This window comes from Benincasa hispida, chromosome 6, assembly GCF_027475165.1.
Source record: "Benincasa hispida cultivar pf3 chromosome 6, pf3_genome.v1.1, whole genome shotgun sequence".
In the NCBI taxonomy this organism is placed as follows: Eukaryota; Viridiplantae; Streptophyta; class Magnoliopsida; order Cucurbitales; family Cucurbitaceae; genus Benincasa; species Benincasa hispida.
The window spans coordinates 30,470,279-30,495,909 of NC_143483.1; the positions used below are offsets into that span (position 1 = coordinate 30,470,279).

General features: G+C 36.2%; 1 protein-coding gene across 1 annotated transcript; it reads right to left on the reverse strand.

The window, feature by feature from the left end:
* Positions 1-7,757: 7,757 nt before the first annotated feature.
* LOC120080438 (disease resistance protein At4g27190-like) lies at positions 7,758-23,352 on the reverse strand. The gene is given in 8 exon segments (XM_090314286.1): positions 7,758-8,182; positions 14,843-15,413; positions 15,415-15,542; positions 16,238-16,403; positions 16,405-16,453; positions 16,456-16,504; positions 19,728-22,194; positions 22,196-23,352. Coding segments are annotated over 8 exon segments (3,999 nt in total). The 5' UTR covers positions 22,531-23,352; the 3' UTR covers positions 7,758-7,948.
* Positions 23,353-25,631: the final 2,279 nt, after the last annotated feature.

The window sequence follows — 25,631 nt, forward strand, 5'->3', positions numbered from 1 at the left end:
ATAATCCTCTTCCACAGCTTCCCAAATATCCAAAGCTTCCATATATGCCTTTATATGAATTGCTCAAACCTGGTAGTTGTCTCCATCAAACACTGGTGGAGAAATTGAAGAAAAATTGGAACTTGCTTGAATGTCCATGACACAACTCTGATACCAATTATTGTTTTAATATGAGAAAAACAAAGGATTCTGTTATTGCAAAGTTGAATCAATGAATTATTTAGTAAAGCTTGTTGAGCCAAAGTCAATAGAAATTTGCATTACAAAGAGGAACATAACAATATTTAAAGCTTAACATAACAACCCTCTAACAAAAAGTCCCATACTTACTCCTCAATTATAGAGCATGAATAACAAAGTAACTAATCTCTAAAAATAGGAACAATCTTTGACACAATCAACTTAAACAGAGTGGACTTGTTTCAGTCCTAAAGCATTTTCTTAACATTGACTATGGACTATAAAGCCTTCAAGCTGTTCCATGTAAATCTATTCTTTAAGTTCACCATTCAGGAATGTAGTCTTTACATCCATCTGATGAACTACAAGTTTGTTTAAGGCAGCTAGAGAAAACAATACATGAATTGAGGTGATCCTAGTCACAGGGGAGAAGATGTCAAAGAAATGTATGTTTTCCCTTTGTCTAAAACTCTTAGCTACAAGTCTGGTTCTGAACTTGTCAATTGTTTCATCAGGTTTGAGTTTCTTCCTCATGATCCATTTCCATCCTATTGCTTTGCAATAAGGGGGAAGTCTACCAAATGTCAAGTTTTATTTAACTCAAGAGAGTCCATTTCATCATTCATAGCTTATTGCCATAAATTGGCATCTACTAAAGACAGGGCATCTTTTAGGTTCTTAGGATCTTCTTCAATGTTGAAGGTTTGGAAATCATCCCCAAATTCCTTGATAGTACGAGTTCTTTTGCTTCTCTTGAGCTTTGGGTCTACTTCCTCATTTGGAGTTTGAAGTCTAATTGAAGGTAGACTACTAGAATTCGAGACCCCACCATTTCTTGATTTAAAGGGAAGTTTATCCTCAAATAAGTCAGTATGTCATTGGATTCTATAATCACTTGATTTGTTAGGTCATAAAATCTATAGACTTTACTATTTACGAAGAATTGGCCATACCAAGTTTTTCCAAAGAAAGGGAATTTTTTCTGTCGATTTTGATAGAAGTAATTTGGTTTAGTAACTGATTCAAGGGTGGATCAGACATATTACCTGAGACAACAATAGAAGATAAAGCAGACGATTGAGATTGACTGAGATTAGCCATTGAAGAGGCTTTGATGCCAACTTAACAAATGCAAGCAAGCGGAAGAAGATGAAAATGAAATTCCCCTTTTCAAGATAATATTCTCAAAGAATAATATGCTTTCTCACACATTTTGTGATGAAGACTAGAAATGAATATATACAGGGAAATCAATTAATTGACAATTATACAAAAATAAAAGAATGAGAATATTTTTAACAGAATACAAATACAAATACATGGAGTATTTTCACTGGTGGGAGAATGACAAACTTTGATTCCACAATCTTCTGGAATGGTTCATCTGCAAATCAGATTGGTTCTCCACATCAGACGGTTCTCCACGTCAACTCACAGGTGGCTCTGAATTAGCGGATTGACCGTTTTGTTGACTGCTTGATGTAATAGATAAATAACAAATAAATAATGAAACAAGTAAATCGATAATCAATTCATGCAAGCCTAAAGAATAAATCAATTAATCAAATTAAAAATAAAATCAAGAAGAAATTGAATTAAATTAAAATAAATGAAAGGGAGAGATAAATAACATAAAATAATAGTCACATTGAAAGAAAGAAATTAATTAAGGGTAATTACTATGAGTAGAATTTTTAGGGATAATAAGCAAGTATATAACAACATTTTTAAAAAATTGCAAATATAGTAAATTATATCAGTTATCGATTTCTATCATTAATAGACCCTTATCAACGATATGGTTAACAATATGTTCTATCACTAGTAAACTATCTAAATTTTATCATATTTGTAATTTTTTTACATTATGCTATAACTACTAATACTTTGGGTCTGATTGCTATATTTGCAACTGTTTGATGTGAAGCTCCATATGTACTATGGAGGGGCTTCATAGTTAAGCTTATATTTAACTCTCATAACAACATCAAAATCTGAGCAACTTACATTTACAACCCTATAAATGTGAGCTTTAAGTTTTTCATACTTCAATGTAATAGGCACAATAATTTTTGTTAGCTCGCCTCCAACATACAAATTTTGGTTCTCATCCCAATCACCTCCGTATTGAATTAGTAGACACTTTTCTGTCATCCTACAAAGCAAGATAACATTTTTTTATTAAGCAGATGAATATCGCCTAATACACATGGATCTCTCTCGTTGTCGCTCTCAATTGCTCTCGCTCTCGTGACTCTCGTTGTCGTTATCTCTCACTCTTGTGCTCTCGCTGTCACTCTCTCTCACTCTTGCACTCTCGCTTCTCTCCCTCTCACTCTCTCGCTATCGCTCTCTTTCTCCACCTTTCTCATTGTTGCTCTTTCTCACACCTCTTTCGTTATGCTATTTACATACCCTTTTCGAGACCATATTCCTACAAACACCAATGAAACCACGTTCAAGAAAAGTACGTTCCATTATGAAAACTCCGTTTGGTTCTGAAAAACTCCGTTCAAATGAAGTTTAGATTTTAAAGAATTCTCCATTACATGTTTGTTGTGTGTTAACGATTTTAAGTTTTAGATAGATGATTTCGTGAAAATTATCAAATCAATCGTACAGTGACAAACAATCACATCACGATGGAAGATAGACAAACTGCGAGAGCAAGAACCATGTAGCGAGAGCGAGACAATTATCATAGGCAATTCTTGTAATCTCATACTGTGATGGCGTCAACAGAAGGTCTGTGAAACCTGAATTTCAATTTTCCTACTTAAACTAATAATTAAGAGAAATTAACTAAGTATGGAATCCTATGTCGAAAAAGGAAGAAATTCTTAGTGTTGAATAAATTTCCCTTAAAAAGTTTGGGGTTAAACTTATGAAAAAGTTTGGCTAAGTGTGAAGCCAAAAGGAACCATGCGTTGGGTGTTAGAAAACAATAACGCATAAGATTAGGCTGAGTTAGTAGAGGTTTAAGAGAAAGGCAACCATGCATTTGTAAGATTGGATGTATGATTAGCTGAGGTATTGCCCAAGTTGCTCATGCGTTGAGTTCATGATAACTGGCAGAAATGTCCGTTATTATAAGCCTTTTATTTAGAATTATGAGGGCTAATAAGTAGAAAATGCAGTGATAATACTTAGAATTTTAGAAAAATTGAGTTTTACGTCAATTAGAACCTAAATCCTCATTGACCCCAATATTATGCATTACTCCATGCCAAAATGTCTATTTTTGTAGCTATCGCAGGAATCAAACGCATGCGTTTGAAATAAGCCATCGCAAACAAACGCATGCGCTGAAGCCAGACGATCGCAAAGACAAACGCATGAGCTAAGCGGTCGCAGACGGTAATCACATGCGTCCAACGCATGGGAATTGCAGTGACCAAATGGAGATTGTGGCCACGGAGTGATAGCCATGATTGAAGATCGCAAGATGGGTAGAACGCATTGATAACTTCAGCTAAATTAAGCTCGGAAGCATACCTTGGAAGTATCAACAAGATAAGGCGATGTGACAATGCCCATACTGTGACAAAAGTCGCAGTGAGCCATATCGTCATCATGATAGCTGTCGGCGTCCAAACTCAATTTTTACACCATCCGAACTTCTGCCTCAAGGCAGAAGTTTGTGATCACAAATGAGAGCTTGAAAGAGATTTCCAGTGAGAGTCCTTCAACTCTATAGACCAGACCAAGTGACGACCGGAGCCTTCGCTGGAGATAGAGCTCGAGAGAGACATCTCCACCATTCAACCATGGCACCACTGGCAGCCTTGACGCAGAGTCCTTTATCTTCCTTCTAATCTTTGTATTGTATTACATTTTAGCTTGAGATATTAAGATATTTTGTGATCAATGCAAATCTTAACTCCTTCATTATCGTATTCTTCATCATCTTCATCTCTATCATAGATTTTCTTCAGCGTTTATTTATCAAAGTCAATCGCATGCTAATCGTGTAGCCTAGAGATATGACGCATATAGCAACCCACCGAGAGGTGTGCGTTGTGCAAGTATAAGTGAGTTAATCCTCCTTGCTTGGTGAAAGGTTGTGGCAACGCCTGTCTATGGGATGTTGCATTGCTTGTCTATAAGTTAAATAGCCGCATCTAACTGCCTGAAAAGGTAAGCGATGGAACGCACTAAGCAAGGTTCACATTGTTCCTAGAAATAGGCACAATCTTATGCTCAACGCAACCACGCACTATAGAGATATAGTCATACGGCTGACCACCGAGAGGTGTGATGCGTCAGTGCAATGAGTTAGGATTACTCGGGCGATTTAAGATAGTAAATATTACTATGCATTATTGGTTGTTGTATCTCTACTTATTCTCATTGCAAGTCTTCTATTGCTCAATCTGTTTAGTTAGGAGTAGGAGTAGTGTATAAAACATTTAAACCTTATTCACTTTATTTTTATTCTTATTCATCGCCTAAAACACATCACTTCACAAATATTATTGAGTGGCAAGTCCCCGTGTTCGACCTCAGATTACCCAAGAAACTTGCGTTTGTGTTATACTTGGCGCAAGCGTAAGAAAACTTGTGCTAGGAACGCGTGGTCATTGCATGCTAAGATTAACGCATCATCATTCTGATGCATGACCTCAGACGTATGGGAGCAAACACATCAGTTATGTTTAACGTATGATTTCATGTTCAAACCCATCCGTCCTTAATAAATAAAACAAAACAAAACCCGTTCCTAAATTATATCAACAGTTCATATGAGCGAGAGCAGAGAGAGCGAGATGTTGAGCGCAAAGCGTTAGGCAGACGATCGTATAACTTTGGGCGGCACTGAGCGATGCGCTAGGCGATCGTGTAACTGCGCGCGATGCTAACTGATATGAAGAGATACGCTACACGATCGAGTTATACGATAGACGTTAAACACTACACGATCAGTGCGAGCGCTAAATGATAAGCGTAGAAGTTGGACGATAGCGCTATACGATAGCACTAAACGATAGCGTTAAGCGATGAGCGGGCGATAGACGATGAACTCAGAGGCTAGACAATGCGCGGGCGCTAAGCGATAGATTACACGATGGCGCTATACGGTGAGCGTGAGCGCTACACGATAGACAAGCGTTAGACGATGGGCGTGCAAGATAGACGCAGACGCTGGGCGATGGCATTGTACGATAAGCAGACGCGTTAGACGATAGGCAGATGCGTTAGACGATAAGGCGTCAGCGCTAAACGATGGGCGCGACAGCTAAGCAATAGGCTATGCGCGAGATCGTTGAGAGCGAGATCGCTGAGAGTGAGATTGTTTACTAAACAATTGAGCTACACGATGGGGCATTGGTGCTATGTGATAGACGCGGGCACTAAACGATTACAATGAGAAACAGCGAGAGGGTTGAATGTTAAACGACAGCGAGATGTTTAGTAGATGATGGAGCTAAGCGATGAAGTGCAAAAGCTGCACGATGGACTAAACGGAGAGGTTCTGAGGCTTTCGTTACGCAAGACTGATGAGCTCATCTGGACAAATGGTTGTACCGAAAGAAGTTTGAGCTTGAGTTAGTAGGAGCTGGACGAATAAAGATTCACGCAAAGAGAGTCTTATGCATGAGGAAGACACTTCAAATAGGAGGTGGTGAGGTCGGACGTTGGCAGATTGGGAGAAGAATGCCTGGACATGCTCAAAGAAGGAGGTGTCGAGTGGAGGTGAAGGGTGAGACGCCTATAAATAGGGCAGAATTCTTCACTTCAACTTACAAAACATTTCAATTCGTAAAGATCACTTAGAAAAGAAGTAAGTGAGAGAAATTCGTGCGTTGAATGGAGGAGAAGCAACGTTGATCAGACGGAGGTCAAAACAGAGGCGTTGGAAGGAGCGAAATGTACGGACAGACGCCTAAGCTAAGTTCAAACGAGGAGTTATTCCAAACTACTCTTGCAAATCAGGTGATTTTTGGACCAAAAGCTTTTAAATTGAATGTAGTATTGGTATGAGGGCTGCTATGAAGAAACTCTAACTCTAAGGCTATCAAATCCAAGAAAACCGAGAGGTGTTCACCAGTGGGGAGACAGTCGGGCCAGGTAGAGTGAACTTGAGACTCCGAACTTTCAAAAGGGAATCTCAAAGTGAAACTCTAAGGTAAGCTAACATATTTTTGTAGAAGAAAATGTCTTGAGATAAGGTCCGGAAGAGTAAGTAATCTAAGCGTGAAGTTGAATCTGAAATAGGGTCCAACAGGTGATTAAGGGAAACCGGGTGAACTGGGAAGGAAAAGCAATCCCAGCGGATCAGTGTGAGTGGTTTCTTCCTTTAGTCGTTTAAGTATATTTTGAATTAATATGCTATGGTTTATGAATGAATGCTTATAATATGAGATGATCATGAGGTTGGGATAGTCAGGAGGTCTATGAACCTAGTACCTGAGCCCAAGATGAAATCTCACGGGATGGTCAGGGGACTAAAAAGTCTAGTTCCTGAGCATGTGGGAGGGTAAACCTTGAGTGGGATGGTCAGAGGGCCGACAGGCCTAGCTTCTGAACCCATGAAAGGGAGAACTATGTGCACATAGGTTAATGAATGATTATAGATGTGAAATGTTAACTATCTACCACGTGTGTAGGTAGGTTTGTGAAAAGCTTCATTCAAAGATGGAGGTTTGCATAGTAGCCTCATGATATAATGTTTATAAGTTGAAAGAGACTTATAATTATGATCCACTCATTGGGCTTCAAAAGCTCATGTTTTATTTTCTGTGTTTTCCTCGTAGGTAGCAGAAGAGTCTAGGTTGCAGAAATTGGTCAAGGTCTGCCACAAGTTAGAAGTAGTACTAAAAGAGTTTTTTGTAGTCGGGATGGGGCTACATTTGTAAATGTAATTTAGAAATTTGTAAACTGGTTTCCCAAACAAAGTATGTGATTTCATTTGTTCCATTAAGTTTTCCGCTTCGGTATTAAATATTGTTAAAAGGAAACTAGTAAAGAGTGGTCAATGGTTGTCATGAAAGAGTGATATCGTTGACATCACACCTCCTCTTAGATAAAAGTCGAAGTATGGGAGGGAGTGTGACAAGGTTAATTTATCGTTTTTTAAAAAAACCAGGTTATTTGGCATTATGGGCCAAGATATTAGGTCATTGGCCAAATTTCCTAATATTTTTTTCTCTTTTTTTTTAATATAAATATTTAAACCCATTTCCTTCTCTCTGCAAACTCCAAATAATAATAATTATTTTTTAATTTTAAATCTCGATCCTTTTTTCAAACAATTTAAATCAATTATCAATAAAATTGATTTAAATTTATTTTCTTCTCCAAATTGTAAACAAATTCTAAATCTTCCAAATTTAATTCAATTTTTCAAATTAAATTAAAATTGAAATATATCACAAATTCTCCTTAAAATCTTTTAAATTCCAAAATCCTTCACCGAAGCACAATTTTAAAATTGAATCATCTTTTCTTAATAATTCAACTTAATCTCAAAATATAAAATAGCATCCAAATAATTTAAGATAATAAATTAAGAATTACCTCAAAATTTGGGATGTTATACTTCTACTCTCCTAAAAACTAGAAAAAAGGAAAAGAAATAGTGTAATCTTATTCTTCTATATTATGAATTAAAGATAAGGTCTTCTTATATAGAACAAACACCAACTAAAAAAAAGAAGAAAAATCTTACATATATAAATGATGAATATACACATGATAAATATCTAATATTACAAGAGATAAAGAGAAATTCAATAAAATAGAAACATTATCAAAGGAGGCATACAAATCACTTTGAGACAGTCTCATCAGCAATTATTGTAATTTGGGCTAAGCGTTCCATCATTTGATTTTGAACCATCACAAGAGCTTGTAATTGAGCTCTTAATTCAATTAACTCAGCTTCAACTACATCTTGCACTATGGTTGTTATTTCTTCTTTCCTTGTGGATGTCTCCTTCAACACATCTGATTCTTTTCTTTCTAACTTCTCTCTTAGGGAATTAGATTGATCATCTTCAACCTATTATTATAACTGTTGAAATACATTGAATTAGCCCTAAGGGCATTTTTGTAATTTTTGCTATATTTGCTAAATTAGGGTTTCACCTCATTCTATTTATATCTGAGGTTGGGTCTATTGTAAATATGACATTAAATAATAAGTCCTTTTCTACCGTGGTTTTTCTTCCCTGAATTAGGGTTTTCCACGTAAACTCCTTGTGTCTTCTTTTTTTCTATTTCAATATGGTATCAGAGCAAGGTGATGAAACCCTAGCCCCGATAGAAGAAACTCAGTCATCAAACTTGATAGGTGAAGGTACCTGACTAATGAGGCTGTGATTCAAGCAGCGGTTGACCGCTATCTCCGAACCATCATCCCAGGTGGCTCAGCCGAACAGATCCAGCTGGCGAGCCGAACAACAGGTGGTGGGCTTGCTCCAGCTAGCGCGCCGATTAGCTTCCAATCTCAGCCGTTCCAACCGAACACCATCGAGGAAGGTCACGGTTTCCAGCCGGCGCACATAAATGGTTCACAACTGATCGGACTCTCGACTTCGCTCCAGCCAGCGCACGTGAACGGGTCATAACCGATCGGACCCTCGACTTCGCATGCAACCGTCTCAGCCTTGCACGTTCCCCAGCCGGCGCACGCGATCGATCTACAGCCGATTGGTACATTGGCGTCACACAGAACCGGATCTACACCAGATGGTCATGGGTTTGCTCCAGTTGCCGGGTCGGGTCAGATCGACGCGATTTCTTCAACCTCACAGTCGATCGCCGAGCCTTCTGTCCGTTACCCACCATCACAGCCGTCTGGGAGCAGCGCCGGTCACGGTTGTCGAACTTTGCCGCTTGTGGACTTCCGGCAGTAGCTTCTTCACAGTACCATGGTGGACAGCTTCTTCCTCATGCATATCCAGTTCAGCCCCAGTTTCGAATGGGTGATTTCATTGAAGAAAATCCCATGGTTTTTAGACAGAAAAATTCCAGATCTGTATCTCATGGGGAACTCCAACAACAATTAGTTAGTCTCCAGCAACAGATGGTCGCCCTGGGAGCCAGATTGAATGGCCATGATTCTTCCCCGATGTATTCAGAAAATCCGGTATCAATGTTTCCTACTCTTCCAACTCATAATTTTTTATCTGGAACAATTGGAAACTCTGCAGGAATGATCACGGGAGAGAAGTTGAATGGGCAAAATTACTTCTCTTGGTCCCAAACAATTAAAATGGTTCTTGAGGGATGCCATAAGTTTGGATATTTAACTGGAGAGATACCACGACCGAATCCTGGGGATCCTCAAGAGCGTGTCTGGAAGGCAGAGGATTCTTTGCTCCGGTCAATGTTAATCAGTAGCATGGAACCAAAAATCGGGAAACCTTTACTCTATTCCGCCACTGCCTGAGATATTTGGGATGCAGTCCGACGGTTATATTCGAGGCGTCAGAACGCATCCCGCCTGTATACTCTACGTAAACAGGTTCACGAATGCAAACAAGGGAGCATGGATGTAACGTCATACTTCAGCAATATGTCATTGTTATGGCAAGAAATGGATCTATGTCGGGAGATCATTTGGAACTTCCCACAAGATGGAATTCAATACTCCAAGATAGAAGAGGTTGAGCGTGTGTATGATTTTCTTGCCGGGCTGCACCCCAAATTTGATACAGTTCGTAGTAGAATACTAGGGCAGAAACCAATTCTGTCTCTCATGAAGGTCTGTTCAGAAGTTAGATTGGAAGAAGATAGATCGAGTATAATGAACGGGCCGGGTTTACCACTGTAGAGTCAGCTGCCTTCGGGGTAAAGTTCGCTGGAGCTGATGGTGATAAACAGAATAATAAAACACCCCCAGTTTGTGAGCATTGCAAAAAACAGTGGCACACGAAGGATCAGTGCTTGAAATTGCATGGTCGCCCTCCAAATGGTAAACGTCACCCTTCGAATGACAAGTCGAAATCTGGGCGTGCTCTAGTGGGTGAATCAGTTGAGGGGGCTGCACAACCTCAGACACAACCTCCAGTGACCAATCCTGGTGATTCAGGTACCATAGGGATCAGAACAGTTGCTCAATCAGGTAACCCTCAATCTTTTAGTTTCCTTGTTGAAGGGAATGAGTTATAGATTCTGGATTCAGGAGCGACTGATCACTTGACTGGCTCATCCGATCGGGTTCTCTCATACTATCCAAGTGCTGGAAATGAGAGGATTCGAATTGCGGATGGGTCATTCGCTTCTGTTGCTGGAAAAGACAGACTGTCACCATTTCAGGGATTAACTCTGTAAAATGTCTTACATGTGCCCAAAATTTCTTACAACTTATTATCAATAAGAAAAATAACAAAAGATTTGAACTGTAGAGTTGTCTTCTCACCAGATACTGCTTTGTTTCAGGACTTGAGCTCGGGGAAGACGATTGGCACTGTTCGATATGACAGAGGCCTATATTTCCTTTCTGTAGATGCTTCCTCCAGAAGCTTGTTTAGGATTAGTCTTTTATCTTCGTTTACTATATCTGAAACAAATTATTTATTGTGGCATGTTCGTCTTGGACATCCTAGTTTCAATATATGCGATATTTATTTCCTCATTTATTCTATAATGTGAATGTTTCTTCATTATCTTGTGATGTCTGTATACGTGCTAAACAACCTCGCGTGTCGTTTGTTTCTCAGCCCTATAAACCTACCCAGCCTTTTCACCTAGTCCACAGTGATGGTTGGGGTCCCTCAAGCATCTCTACCTTGTCTGGTAAACGGTGGTTTGTAACTTTCATCGATGACCATACCCGACTTACATGGGCATATCTCCTTGCTGATAAGTCCGAGGTTTTATCTACCTTCAGGCAGTTCTATACCACTGTATTAACACAGTTCAACACAAAGATTGCCATTCTCCGAAGTGACAATGGTCGTGAGTTTGTCAACCACACCTTTCAGGAATTCCTAGTGTCAAAAGGGATCATCCATCAAAACTCGTGTGCATATACTCCACAACAAAATGGGGTGGCTGAACGGAAAAATCGCCATCTCATTGAAGTTGCTCGTTCCTTGATAATTCCAGCATCTCTCCCTTCGTACTTGTGGGGAGATGCAGTTCTTACCGTAGCTCATCTAATTAATAGAATGCCTTCACGAGTTCTAAAGTTTCAAACCCCTCTTGAGTGCTTCAAAGAGTCCTATCAGTCTACCCGTCTTATTCCTGAGGTTCCTCTTCATGTGTTTAGGTGTACAGCCTTTGTTCATACTCATGGTCCACACCAGACTAAGTTTGCTCCACGAGCTAAAACATGTGTGTTTTTCAGGTATCCCCTTCATCAGCGAGGCTATAAATGCTTTCATCCATCTTCTAGAAAATATTTTGTCACTATGGATGTCACGTTCTTTGAAGATAAACCGTTCTTTCCCGTTAGTCATCTTCAGGGAGAGACCACGAATGAAGAGACTAACAGGTCCAAATCCACGTACTCCATACCCATTAGCCTCAATCTTGAGCCTCGTCCGAATATTCCTGAACCTGAGCCTAGTCCCAATATTCCTGGACCTAGTCTACCTAGTCTTGAACCTAATTCTGCTCCTGTTGTTCTCGTGTCGGTTCTTCCTACTAGACAAGTGCCTTGGATAACATACTATAGGAGGAATCTTAGAAAGGAAATTCAGGAAACCTCTGGTGTTCCATCGGAAAGTGTCCAAGCGTCGGAACCAACTCAGGTTCAAGATCCTGTTGTTTCAAAGGAGAGTCTTGAAGAAAAGTCTGGGAACATAGAAAATGATGAAATGAGCTCAGAGAAGGTTGAAACTTCAGGAAGTAATGAGATGCTGAAAGATCCTCAAGAAGATGCAGAATTGTCTCAAAAGTCTGCTACTGAAGAGGGACAGACGAAAACTGACAACTATGATACCACTCTGGATATGCCAATTGCTCTGAGAAAGGGAACCAGGTAATGTACAAAATACCTTTTGCATAGTTTTCTGACCTATAGTAACTTATCTTCTATTTTTAAGGCTTTTACTACTCAGCTAGATGCTCTAACAATACCTACCAGTGTACATGCGGCCATGGAAGTTCCCGAGTGGAAAGCAACAGTAATGGAGGAAATGAGAGCTCTTGAGGCGAATAAGACTTGGGAGTTAGTAGCTCTCCCTAGAGGTCTCAAAACAGTTGGTTGCAAATGGGTGTTCACAGTGAAGTATAAATCTGACGGAACACTCGAGAGGTATAAAGCCAGGTTAGTTGCTAAAGGGTTCACTCAGACGTATGGGACTGATTATTCAAAAACTTTTTCCCTAGTGGCTAAGTTAAACACGATTCGTGTTCTTCTGTCTGTTGCCGTGAATAAAGATTGCCCCCTACATCAACTAGATGTAAAGAACGCATTCCTAAATGGTGAGTTGGAAGAGGAAGTTTATATGAGTCCACCTCCAGGTTTCGAAGCTAAGTTTGGGAATCATATTTGCAAACTCAGGAAGTCTTTATATGGGTTGAAGCAGTCTCCTAGGGCATGGTTTGACAGGTTCACCGTGTTTGTTAAGTCCCAAGGGTTTGTTCAGGGGCATTCTGATCATACCTTGTTTACCAAAAAATCACCCTTAGGAAAGATTGCTGTGTTGGTAGTGTATGTTGATGACATCATCCTATCAGGGGATGACACGGCAGAAATTGCTAAGCTAAAATAAAGGATGACAAGTGAATTTGAAATCAAGAATCTTGGTAGTTTAAGGTATTTTCTAGGGATGGAAGTGGCAAGATCAAAAGCAGGAATATCTGTATCTCAGCAGAAGTACACTCTGGACTTGTTAAAGGAAACAGGAATGACCGGATGCAAACCTATTGACACTCCTATTGAGGTCAATAGCAAACTGAAAAGTATTTTGGAAGGAGTTCCTGTGAATAAGAAGAGGTATCAACGCCTAGTAGGAAAATTGATTTACTTGTCTCATACTAGGCCCGACATTTCCTATGCTGTGAGTGTAGTAAGTCAGTTCATGCAGAGTCTACATGAGGAGCACATGGAAGCTGTGACTCGAATTTTGAGATATCTAAAGTCCACCCCTGGGAAGGGCTTGGTGTTCAGGAAATATGACACACGAAGCATCGAGGCATATACTGACTCAGATTGGGCCGGATTTGTAATTGATAGAAGGTCTACCTCAGGGTACTGTACCTTTGTATGGGGAAATTTGGTAACTTGGCGGAGTAAAAAACAGGGTGTAGTGGCCAGAAGTAGTGCTGATGCAGAGTATAGAGCTATGAATCTGGGAGTGTGTGAAGAAATCTGGTTGCAGAAAGTTTTATCTGATCTTCACGAGAGTAGTCCGAGGCCCATGAAGCTGTATTGTGATAATAAGGCTGCCATCAGTATTGCGAATAATCCCGTGCAACATGATAGAACCAAACATGTGGAAATTGACAGACACTTTATTAAAGAAAAGTTAGACCGCGGAGCTATTTGTATTCCCTATGTACCTTCAGTCCAACAGATTGCAGATGTTTTTACGAAAGGGTTATCAAGACAGACGTTTGAAGCTTGTATTAGCAAGTTGGGTCTTGTCGATATCTATGCCCCAACTTGAGGGGGAGTGTTGAAATACGTTGAATTAGCCCTAAGGGCATTTTTGTAATTTTTGCTATATTTGCTAAATTAGGATTTCACCTCTTTCTATTTATATTTGAGGTTGGGTCTATTGTAAATATGACATTAAATAATAAGTCCTTTTCTACCGTGGTTTTTCTTCCCTAAATTAGGGGTTTCCACGTAAACTCCTTGTGTCGTCTTCTTTTCTTCTATTTCAATAATAACCATAATGAATCAAAATCAATCAACTGCATTTGACTATTTTAATAATGAACAGTAAGGATGTCACAAACATGCATGTATGTTTTCAAGAGTAAAGTGCACAGACAACTCTCAACTATTTGTGATTATTACAATTACATCTACAAACTTAAAATTATAAAAATTAAACCCATAATGTTTTTTATTGAGGGATTCTTTTTTCACGTAAGGACGAAATCTAATGGGATGGAAAATCTTCATTTAGGTAGGGAATGGAGGAGGGAGTAGAGAAAAAAAGAATCCACGTACACTAAACGGGAATGGAGAAACCTCTTGTCCCTACTCCGTTTCCTTCTATTCCAAAATTTTCTTGTTATTATTATTAATTTAAAGGTTTATTAATTAATGACTTAGACAATTCGAAATGTTTGAACTATATGATTGAACAATTAAATTATAATATATAATTAAAATCTCGTTTGATAACCATTATTTTTTTAGTTTTTAGTTTTTCAAAACTAAGTTTATAAACAATGCTTCTACCCATTGATTTCTTTGTTTTGTTATTTATTTATTAAGAGTATTTTTAAAAATTAAGCCAAAATTTTGAAAACAAAAAAAAGGTAGTTTTCAAGTACTTGTTTTTTTTTTCCAGGAACTTAGCTAAGTCAATGTGTAGTTACGAAAGTTGAGTTCTAATAAAACCAGTACAATTATAAAAATAAATAATAATAATAATAATAATAATAATAATTATAATTATAATTTAAAAAAAAAAAAAAAAAGAACTAGAAACGAAAAATCAACCTAACATAGGATATCAATCATGCATGAGGCTTAGCATGATATAAAAGGGACACTAAACTACATAAGAATTAGAGAGAATGTAAATACCTTTTCAACAGCGGAGGAGAGTGATGAATTTTCCAAAGTTCCTTCCATTAACTTGAATGATTTGCAATGGCGTACATCTAGCGATGTCAATGATGGACAATCCAAAGTATATCTCCCTGGATAAAACCTCTTAAACTCGAACAAATTCCAAAGACACAATGATGTCAATCCACTCAACACGAATGACGCATCTCCATCTCCATCTCCATCTCCATTGTCTCCTCGTTTCGCAACAATTTCCTCGACTCCACAGAACTGTATTTTAAGCTCTTCGAGTCGTATGAGATCCCTAGCTATGGATACTGGGAAGAGATTCAAAAGGCTTTGACAATGAATTGTATGAACAAGTTGCAGAGAAGGATAGCTTAAGAATCTGTGAGGGTCTGAACTCCATATGTGCTTTAGTTTAGGTAGACGAAGCAGCTTCAACTCTTTCAAATGGTTCGCTGCAATGGATGCTACTTGGTTTCCATTGATAATTGGCATTTTCACTTGAAAAATCTCCACTAAGGAACTGCAATCTGTAACGTTTAATCTCTCGAGATTTGTCACTCTGTTAAGCATGTAATTGTTTTTTGCAATGTCTGATGTCCACTTTTTTCAACTTTGTGAAGGATCCTGAAGAAGCTTCATTGTGCCATAATGTCTCCAAAGCATCCATGCGAGAGATTACAAGGGACTCCAGGCTCGGAAAAACATCCTGCATTATATTCATCATTTCAGTTTAATTATAACTTTTGCTCAAAAATCAAGATAATATGGTCAGTTTAAATAGATAACAAGTTGAAGTCCTTGAGTTTTGAATATTCTATCCAAACCTCTGAACGTTCTTTTTAGAAAATATAATAATATATATACCTCTTTTTTGGAATATTGATATGGCATGATTATTATAGAAATATTAGATGATTTAGTATATCTATCAAAAATTTACATATAAACGTAATAATTTAACGCATCTATTCTGATCTATCTTTTGTCAGATCATCTATATCTACCATTTGTTTGTTATATATTAAACCAATCGGTTTTTATCTAACAAGTATGTTATATTAGCATTCTATAGTACCGGTGCAAATAAAATTACACATTAGTTAAGAAAGGAAGTGAGGGTAATTATCTTTATTGATATGAAACTTTTTGGATGATTTCAAAAGCAAAACTATGAAAATTTATGTTCAAAGTAGACAAGATCATAACATTATAAAAATATTTGGTAGTTTGTTGTTGTGATGTCCTTATCACGTTGCTCATGTTAACAATAGAAACTAAATATATTGTCCATAATTTAAAGTTAATGGACATGAATGAAATTTTTTTAAGACAACCTTATTATGCTAGAAGTTTACAAACTAAACTTAAAAGGAAAAAGTATGGATGAGGTTGAAAATGTACCTCGGTCTGCAAAGTAGATTTGGAAGGGTTGTCCAGATCTTTATCCTCTGAAATGATTATAGCTGTCATCAACTTACAGTTGTTTATTTCAAGGCGTTCAAGATTCACAAGGCTTTTTGCCACACTGATTGTCATTAAATATTTTATTGAAGCACAACTCTCCACACAAAGAAGTTAGATTTTTAAAGCCATAAAAGCTAGAAGGAAGTTGATCCTGCCCATATTCAAAGCATATAATTTTAATGTTTCCAATTTGGGGAAGGAAACCTGCAAAACATTAAAAACATAAAGAAATGAATAATAATAAGAAGAAGAATAAAAGCATTGAACAATTTGCTTCTCAATATATAACTGAGAGAATGAATACGAGAAACATCCTAACCAGAAAGCAAACAGGACCCATTATCGTTCATGGCTAATTGTTTTATTTCACAACGTTGGATTTGCAAAATTAAAGCCCATAGAAAGATAAAGGCTAGATATCCTTAATGTTGGGGGTATATTTTCAATTTAGTCCCTAAATTTTTATAACTTTCAATTCTAGTCTTAGTTCTCAATCATTTCCAACTATCATTAGGCTAAATATATGTTTTCGTTCCTAATATTTAAGTATTTTTTTCAATTTGTTCCCTAATGTTATGAAATTTTCAAGTTAGTCCCCGGTGTTTTAACATTTTTCAATTATACCCTTTCTGTTAGAAAAATGTTCAAATTGGCTTGTGATCATTAGAAATTTGGAAGAGGAATTATGTTTCCTAAAATAATTTTTTTCCCCTAATTTTGGCAACATTTTTAAAAATATAGGATGAATTGAAAAACTTTTTCACCTAGGTGAAAAATTTTATTCTCAAACTCTCTACCAACTCAATTAGTATCATGTCACGTTTGTACACAAGCCGGTTTACCACAAGCCAATTTTTATATTTTCTAACAATGAAGATACAATTATGAAATGTTAAATAGGACTAAATTGAAACATTTAAACATTAGAGACTAAATTGAGAAAAACACCCAAACAATAAAAAGCAAAACATATATTTAGCCTATAATTTATTCTGTTGGTGAATGTTAATATTGGTTAGGCATGATACTCAGTGAGTTGGCACAAACAAAGATGAATTAGGCCAACCAAAATAATTTCTAATTCCTCGCCTAACTTTCTAAGAAATTGGCAAAAGAAAAATAAAATTTTATCACTAGAATATATATATATATATATATGTATATTCTCTTCAATAACCCAATTTCCTCCTCCAAATTTTTGTCCAACTCTCCAAGTATCATGTCATGTGAGCTTATCACCAATCAATTCGACCAACAAAAAGGTAATAATTAAAAAAATGTCAAAACATAAGAGATTAAAGTGAGAGTTTTTAAACTACGAGTAAAATTTAAAGAAGAAAACGTCAAGACCTTAGACACAATAACATATATTTAGTGTAACGACCGGATCCTTACACATTATGATCTGACCGCTACGACATGCATATTTAGACTTTTCTATCATGAGATGAGTTCTGGTGAAAATTTCAAAGAACATATCTAAATTTTATTAATTAGATAGAAAAACTATATAAAAAGTTTATTTATCATTAATTAGATAGAAAAACTATATAAAAAGTTTATTTATCAAAACACCAGGATCCATAAAACATTAGCGTGGTGGTACAAAATGCATGTGCTTTATAATAGTGAGTTTGATGGTTGGCCATTTGAGCGACGTCCAATTCTGCCATCTACGCTGTGTCCTTACCTACTAAAAATATAGGATGAGTATATAATATACCTAGTAAGTAGTTCTCACGTAGGGTAGTGACCAAATGCACAATCACAACATGTCATGAAAACATATGATTGGGATCGAAAACGTATAATAACATGTGGTGGTCGGTTATGCTTTTAACATAAATCTCTCCGCCCTGATAGGGAGATGAGGACCTAAGCGAAAACTAACCCATCTGATGATTAGTGGGTCATGCAGTCAGTAGGGTCAGAGTCGCATCCAACATCAACCATTAGCATAAACATAATATTGGACTAGAGGGGTGCAACCATACATACCCTGCTAGTCCTTAACGTAAACATAACGTAAGATTAGGCCTGGAGAGGTGCAATCATACATGCCCTGCCAGCCCTGGAAGCATAAATTTCTCCGCCCTGAAAGGAAGATGAGGACTTAAGCAGAAACTAACCCATCTGATGATTAGCAGGTCATGTAGTCAGTAGGGCCAGAGTCGCATCCAACATCAACCATTAACATAAACGTAAGATTAGACTGGAAGCATAACTTATACCTAATTAAAACTTGATTTTAACGTAATCGTGAACAAACATAATGCATGGAGTCCCTTGTAGAGAAACGTGTTCTAAACATGTAATGCAATATAACAATTAACATAATCATGCAACATAATAAAGGTACACTACCATAGAACATTAAAGAGATTGTGAGATAAACTACTTACTGTGATCTAGTTATTCTTTATTATTCTTTATGATTTGATAGCTTTTCTCTTTTAGCCTCACAGAACTTCCTCACTCACACGATTATTTGTTACTGAGATTTGTTTGAGAATGGGTTAAATCTTCGACAAAGGGTCCTATTTATAGTAGTTTTTAACTCTTCTCAGTGTGACAAATCATCCTACAGGTGGCTTCTTTAAAATTACTTAGGGTTTAAGGATTCCTCTCAATAAGACATCTAATCTTGGCTAACGTTTGCCCTTACGTCATCATTCTTTGTTTGTATTCAATTTTAGGGTTTTTCTATGTATAATCTATAAGATTGTGGCCAAATTCAATGCATAATCCACGCTTCTGTCCAAATCTTGCTCTCTTTGTTCTCAGAATCTCGCTCTCTCCAACTTTCTCGCTGGTTTGGCTCTCGCGACTCTCGCTGTCGCTGTCGCTGGTCGTGCTCTCGCTCTCGCTCCCGCTCCCGCTCTCCCTCCCGCTCTCGCTCTCGCTCTCTCCCATTGTCTCACTGAGAATCTCGCTCTTTTTACTCTCACTCTCTCCACTCTCGCTCTCTTCAATTTTTTTTCTCCAATTTCGCTAGTTTTCACGCGTGGTTGCCTTCACTGCTTGTGGACTCCACTTCTTCTTTTTAACTCTTTCAAATTTTAAGAGTATATGAGCAATTAATTCACCTCCAATTCTTCCAATGAGTAGTGTCCAAACAAAAGTTATCTACTGTCCGTTGTCTCCTAAATTAGCTAGTGTCCAACTTCCAATTAATCCTCCCTGATTCTGCTCCCTTATTCATTATTTTTGGATAATGAATAAATTTCCAATTAATCCAATAAATTTCCAATTTCTAATTATTCATCATTATTATTATTATTTTTCTTCTAAATTTTCATCCCTTTAAATAAAATTTCGTCCTATTTAATATTTGACATTTAATTTCCTGTATGCGTACAAATCTGGGTTGTTACATTTAGTTCAAAGACGATAATGGAAGAAGTACCATATATTATAGATAACATACCTGTTGCTTGAGAAGTGGATGAAAACGAGGCTCAATAGTATAAATTGTTTGGTGAGAATGCATTTTAGTTGAAGGCACTGTTATGCAATCATGACAATAGAAACCCATAAGCTCTGGTAGATGTTGAAGTATCAGAGAACGCAACTCAGGAAACTCAATCATGTTCTTCTCATCCCACTTATCACCATGCATGTCTGTTTCTTTGCTAGTTTCCATGACATCACATTCACTAATCTCCAGCTTTTGAAGATGTATAAGGCCTCTGCCCATGAAAGATGGGAAAACAAATTTTAATCTATTACAGCTTTCAACTTCTACTCTTTTCAAGTTACAGGACATTTGTGGAAGCCTTCGACGACAAATGCTTCCAAGTTTAGCTAGATTTTTCAGAAATAAGGACTCCAGCAATGGAAAGGCACTGTGTAGATGCTGCATATTATCTGATTTGACAACACTCACAATCTCAACATTGTTATTGACACGCAAACACTTCAATTTGGGATAGCCTTTGTGGTCTAGACTGAATAGAATATTCTTCACACTTTCTAATTCATCCAGGTACAGATCTTCAGTATTCTCTAGTAGCGCTTGAATTGCATCCTGTCTCTGAATGCTTGTGTCAAGCTTAAGTTTCAGGGTCTTTGGAGTTTCATACTTGCCTGACCAATCCCAACCATCTCCAATTAGTATTCTGTAACCACTCAATTGCCTGAAAAGAGAGGCATTTGGTAGAATGATGGGGTTTGGAATGTGGACATGTAGAGTGGTTAACCGTGGCAGATTGTCTAATTCAGAAATACTTGCATTAATATTTCCCTCCTCCATCTGTCCTACATTCCAATGTTTAAAACTATTGTCCATGTATAGCTCAGACAACCCTGTCAACCTGGACAACAGGTTAGCAGGGATCACCTTGAGTTTTGAACAATCAGACAAGTTCAACATTTTCAAATTGGTAAGTTCCCCAATTACTCTAGGGAGTGCAATAATATCAGATGCTCTCAAGCTAAGAATTTCAAGCTTTTTCAATTCACCAACTATAGACATATCCGGCAAAACACAGTCATCTAGACACAATGTTTGAAGGTTTACCAGTTGGTTGATTGATGATGGAAGCCGCTGAATACATAAACCAGTCAGGTCCAAAACTCTTAGTTCCTGCATACCTGCAAAAAAAATTTCAGGTAATCGCAAAGATGTTCTTTTTCCCACCAATAATAGGAACCTAAGCTGTGGACATATAAATTCTGGGAGTTCAGAGTGATCACTGCAGCCTAATGAGATTGCAGTGTAATCTTTGAACTCGTCCATTGGGGGCCACAAACTCTCTCCAGCACCATGTCTAACCAAATACTTGGACTTCGTTTTTGACGCAATCAAAATTGCTGTATCTCGAACTATATCGTGCATTTTCACGAAATCACTATCAGCCCCATCAAGCAACAAATGAGAAGTCTTGAGCTCATCAACCAAAGAAAGTATTCTCCATTTTGCCACTGCTAGAGAACTCATGCTGTTTAATAACCCCAAACCCATGGCATACATCAACAAGTATTTGATGTTAATTGGATAATCTTCCGGAAACAAGCTACATAGTAAGAACAATGACCTGGCTTCGTCTCTGTTTAGAGATTTATAACTCAATTTCAGAGACAAATATGTCGCTTTATTCACCCCATAGTTATTGGGTTGGTCGGGAAACTTCATTTCTTGCAAAGCATCGTTCCACCTTGGGCGCCCTTTACCTTTCGAGGCTTGTCCAACAGTTGCAAGAGAAAGCGGCAATCCTCCACATTCATCTGCCAGTTCAGTAGCAACAGCTTCCATTTCAGGATCAGTATCATTAGAAGATTCAACAGGATCACATACCATCTTGTTGAAAAAATTCCTTGCTTCCCTTTTTGACAGAATATTGATCTTGATATTTTTCTGAGTACCAAAATCATTGAAAAACACATCATCCTTTCTAGAAGTTACAAGTATCTTGCATCCCTTGTGATGGCTAGAAATTCCAACAGCTTCCAAATCAAGCTTAATCCAGACATCATCCAAAATCACTAAAACCTTCTTCTCCATCTCCAACCTTCGACGTAATCGATCGGCCCTCACTCGTTCTTTTTCCTCCTCAAATTTCAACCCTAACTGATCAGCAATCTCCCCCTGTATTCTCTTAACATTTGGATTCTGCTTTACAGTCACCATTGCTATAGCATCAAAAAGCTTTCCCTCCTTGACTAATCTTGCAATTTCTTCAACTAGGGTAGTTTTCCCTACTCCCCCCATCCCATGAACCACAATCACGCTCGCATTAGCATCACCAAGCGCTTCGATTATCTCCTTTAGAATCGAAACCCTAGATTCAAAGGCTTCGAACTTCTTATTGTTGTTTAGCGTCATAATTTCCTGTGGAGGTTTACGAAACCCAACCCTCTCGAAACTCCCTCCTTCAATGGCCTTAACTAGCTCCTCTACTAAGTCGATGGCGTGATAGCATATTCCACCATCGAAGACTTCGCCCGTTCGCTTCGTTGAAAAACCTATCGACATCTTCGGTAAATTGACCAGCAATGCTCAACCATTCGGTAACCATAATTTCGATATCGTCTCCATTGCTTTTGGCGGTGTCGACGGAGTGTTGAACAAAATCTCTGGTTTCCACTAGCTTCTTCCCTTGATCTTTGAGTTCATTCACATTGCTTCTGAAGTGGAGCAAGTAATCTAGTTGCCGGAAAACTGGATCCACCGTGCAGTTGGTGATTTTTTCTCCGATTGGATTCACGATGGCGCCTGCACAAATCTCCATTTTTGCTTCTTCTTCTTCTTTGTCTTCGTCTTCGTCTGCTCTGCAGAGAAATGTGTGAGAAAAATGGAGTTCATCTTCGCATTCACGTTAATCATTTCAAGCGCGGAAATTTTGAATCTGCTTATTCAAATATCATAACAAGATACCTGCTTGGTGCTTGTTGAAAAGTTCAACCTATTAAAATATCCTAACTTATTATTATTATTTTTTAACTGGATAGTTTGACACTGCAAATATCTTGTTAGAGATGGTCATATCTATCATAATTGATGATCATATCTATTGAGATCTTTATTTTTCTCCACTCTATCATAATATTCATCGAAAGCATGTCAAAATATGAGAAAAATAAAAATTGCGATAGATATGACCATCGTATTAGAACTACGATAGACATCGTCATCTCTAACGCGATAATATATAAAACGAGGTAGTGCGCTTAGACATAAGTAGAATGTTACATTTTATTTATGGTTTGATATTCCACCTTTACAATAGTTGAATTTGATTGTCAAAACGAATATAACTCAACTGACATAATAGATATTTCAGCCACCAAGAAGTCTATGGTTTGAGTCCACCGACTTCTATTCTACTAAAATAGTTAAGGATATTCTATATATATATATATAATATGTGGGGTGAGAGATCAAACTTCAAATCTTAATAGTATAAATTCAGTTGAGCTATGTTCACGTTGACACCAATCAATTTTAAGTCAGTAAATCTTTGATTATTGCACAAGACACAAACAAATCAACAATGAATTGTTAGTATTATTTAAATTAAATGCTTATACTATAAGATTTGTAGGCCAACATGAGCTTCATTGTATCATTTGCTAAGTATATATATTATATTGCATCTATTATATTTTATATGGAAAAAATTGTCTCTCGTTCTCTTATTTTGAATCTAGTTTCCATTTAGTCTTTCAATTTCAAAATATTACATTTTTTACTCATGAGTGTTTTTTTTTTTTTAAGTTAAGTCCTGTTTCTAAATTTTATTTTGTTAGATTTCAAATGTTACATTATTTTCATTTGATGTCTAGGTTCAAGATTTACACTTTTATCCTGAATTACTAAATATTCATTTTCAGTCCTTAGCTTTAATTTCAATTTGTTAATTCAAGAAATTAAATTAATAGTAATTAAAGTAGTTTTCACTAATTCTATGCTACAATTAAAACTAATAAAAAAAAGTATCATATTGTAATTATTTTAAATTGATTCACAGAAAGTTAAGATAAAAGATCAAAAGTGAGCATTAGTGAGAACCAAACTAAGAGATAAATGCATAAACTATAAAAATTTAGAGACCAAATAGAAACTAAACTCAAAATTCAAGTATAAGAATATAACCTATTAAAACTTATGGACCAAATTAAAATTAAATTTACGTAAAAGCGTAGCATTTTGAAATTTAGAAATTGAATAGAAACTAAACTCAAAATCTATAGACCAAAAAGATAGTCCATTATATAACTTATTTTTTCTCCATCTTTTTTAGTAAAAAAAAATGTAAGATATTGAGATTTAAGTATCTGATCTCGACGGAATGAATACATTTTAATTACAAGCTATGCTCATATTAGCTATATTTTTATGTTTTAAATACTATAGTTTGTAGCTAAGAAAATACAAAATGTAAACAATGAATAAGAAGTTTTGTAGAAAATAAAATATAAAAAAGAACATTTTACAATATCAATAGTTTTATCAAGTAAAAGTAATAAAAATCACCAAAACTTAAAATTTAATAGGAAATATAAATCAAATTAAAATTTAATAAAATTTGGTTTATTAACATATAAAAAATTTGTTTTGAAACAATTATATATATATATATATATATATATATTCCAAAAAAAAAAAATTTGATTATGATTGGTCATAATACAGCTATAATGACACCAACAAAATATCAGTTAGTTGACTTTTAAATTCTTACATCTTTCCAAATATCTTAGGCCACTTAAAATTATTACAAACAAGTGGCTGCATTTCGTTGAATTTTTGGTAAAAAAAAAATTCTAACCTCAAAATTAATAAAATACATATTTGATATCAATTGAACTATACTCATTTTAGCAAAACTTTTAACAGTAAATTCCACCAATGACTATATTTATTTACCAAGTTAGAACCTATCATGTTTGGATATTTAACATGTGAGTTGAGTTAGAACCAATCATATTTTTTAAAAAAAAGATAGAACATATCATTTGTAAATATTTTGATTCATTTTTCTATATTTAAAAACGATCCTAAAAAAAATATATGAAAAATATCTATATTTTTTTACATCAAAGATTTATAGCTGGAGAATAAATATAAGTCACCTCAACAGTCTCTTAAATAGTTAACGAAATCCTAACGGTGGGACCAAAATAAATACTTTTTAAAAGTTTATGAACTAAAATAGACGTTTTTGAAAGTCTATGAACCAAAATAGAATAAGAACCAAAGTTCAAGGGTTACAATAGGATTTAAGCCTATTCTAAATAGTAGGTATTCATACACACAATTATGGTAATTTTTAAAATGCTACTATAGAACCATTGAAATTCTTAAGAACAAAATTTAGGGTAAATTGCAAAACCCACCCTAAAATATGGTGGTAGTTGCAATTACACATTTAAACTTTTAATTATGAAAATTAAGTCCTAAATTTTTATAAATGTTAAATTAGACCCAAAAATGATAAAATTAAAATTCAACTCTTATACTTATACAATTGTTAAAATTCATACAATCATGTAAGTTTGAAGTTATAATTTGACTCAATTTTAATATTTATGTAATTTTGAAGGTTCAACTTTTAAAACTGAAAGTTTAAGGGTATAATTGCAACTATCACTATATTTAAGGGGTGGTTTTTGCAATTTACTCAAAAAATTAAAAAAAAATGAAATTGTATAAAGCCTTGCAACAATTGAAAACCCAGTACCATCCACATGTTTTCTTAAAACCATCCAAACTTGTTCATTTTTAAAATTTTTTCTAAAATATTCAAAATAAAAATTTTCCATTCTTTTCAATAGAATATCATCACAAATTATTTATAATAGAATAGAAGTTCAAAAAATAAAAATAAAT